The sequence below is a fragment of the Mandrillus leucophaeus genome, unplaced genomic scaffold, assembly GCF_000951045.1.
Source record: "Mandrillus leucophaeus isolate KB7577 unplaced genomic scaffold, Mleu.le_1.0 Scaffold97, whole genome shotgun sequence".
NCBI classification, from domain to species: domain Eukaryota; kingdom Metazoa; phylum Chordata; class Mammalia; order Primates; family Cercopithecidae; genus Mandrillus; species Mandrillus leucophaeus.
This window is the reverse complement of record NW_012110585.1, coordinates 1166085-1167840: the sequence shown is the minus strand read 5'-3', so window position 1 is coordinate 1167840 and position 1756 is coordinate 1166085. Positions and strand designations below refer to the sequence as shown.

General features: G+C 46.7%; 1 protein-coding gene across 1 annotated transcript in view; it reads left to right on the top strand.

Moving 5' to 3' along the window:
- MFHAS1 (malignant fibrous histiocytoma amplified sequence 1) overlaps window positions 1-1756 on the top strand; it is a 129640-nt gene that overhangs the window by 2107 nt on the left and 125777 nt on the right. The window contains exon 2 of the mRNA XM_011970769.1: window positions 450-565. Within this exon, the coding sequence (XP_011826159.1) occupies window positions 450-565 (116 nt within the window). The remainder of the gene's footprint in view (window positions 1-449; window positions 566-1756) is intronic.

The following is a 1756-nucleotide window of genomic DNA, read 5'->3' as shown; positions in this document are numbered from 1 at the left end:
TAAGAGTTAGAAAACAGGATACATTAAAAGGCTTCACCTGAAAAGGTTTTGGAAAGTTTACAGATCAGATCCGTGACACTGGATAGACCTCTAAGGCAAGAAAACTTATAATAGAGTTCCACTTCTCCAAACAATGTTGTTGTTGTTTTTGCTTTTAGAAAAACCCTACCATTCGCAGGGCCACGCTTATCCTTTGCAGGGCCCGGGGAAAGGGTGCACGTGAAGGCCCACATGCCACATGCCTAAATATCTAAATGTGTCACATCACTCTGACAGATGTGGCACACTCACAGTACTCGCCCTAGCCTGGGTTTCATCCAGCACAGAGAAGAAATTTCGTGGGCACACAGCTGAGGTCAAGCTGCTGCACAACCCCCAGGCCTAGGAATGCCCACCTCAACAACTTCTTTTGAATGACTATGGGAGACTGCCCCATGCTCCCCATTCAGGCTTGATGCTATTTGCATTGGGAATTCAGGGTCCTCCATACCATGCGTGTTCTAGAAGGTGGAGGGGATATACCCCCTTGGCCCATCAGAAACTTAAGCACAAGGGCTACAGCATGGTGAGAGGAGGTCCAGGTTAGGTGCTCACGGCAGGAGTCCTTGCCTGGGTTGATACTTGGGAGGATCACTTGAGCATAGGAGTTCGAGATCAGCCCGGACAACATAATCAGACCCTGCCTCAGTGAAAAAACAAAAAAGATGATACTTTCATGAATCATTTCTTTCTTTTTTTTTTTTCTTTCCGAGATGGAGTCTTGCTCTGTTGCCCAGGCTGGAGTGCAGTGGCATGATCATGGCTCACTGCAACCTTCGCCTCCCAAGTCCAAGTGATTCTCCTGCCTCAGCCTCCTGCGTAGCTGGGACTACAGACACCTGCCACCACGCCCAGCTAATTTTTGTATTTTTAGTAGAGACAAGGTTTCACCATGTTGGCCAGGCTGGTCTCGAACTCCCGACCTCATGATCCACCCACCTCGGCCTCCCAAACTGCTGGGATTACAGGTGTGAGCCACTGCACCCAGCCCATGAATCATTTCTATAGTTCTTTACGAAGCAGTTTCTTTGAAAGTGGAAAGCACAAAGAAAAAAATTTTAAAGCTATATGGAACACGATATCTTTTCATAGAGTTTTCTTTTATCATTGAGTTATCTTTTATCATTTGACTTTCTAGTTTTTAGCATACTGACTTTCTTTTGTTGTGTTGTGTTGTGTTGTATTTTGAGACAGAGTCTCACTCTGTTTCCCAGGCTGGAGTGCAGTGGTACAGTCTTGGCTCACTGCAGCCTCCACTTCCCAGGCTCAAGTGACCTTCCCACCTCAGCCTCCTGAGTAGCTGGGACTACAGGTGTGAGCCACCATGCCCTACTCATTTTTGTAATTTTTGTAGAGATGACGTCTTGCCTTGTTGCACAGGCTGGTCTCGAACTCCTGAACTCAAATGATCTGCTCACTTCAGCCTCTGGAAGTGCTGGGATTACAGGCATATGCCCCTGTGCCTGTCCACCTGCTGACTTTCAAATAATTCATAGACAAGAATTCTTACAAGGGTTCCTACCATATTGACTGCAGCAGCTGACGGGCTCACAAAGAATTGCCCCCCTCAGCAGACTTATTCACACCTGGCTTTGGGGTTTCAGTGTGGGCTGAGGCCCTAGCGCAGGGTCCTATCCAGTTCTTTTTATCACATAAAGCAAATTATAGATGATCTCCTGACAAAGGAAGAGTACAGTTTTCCAAGGACATTTAAAAT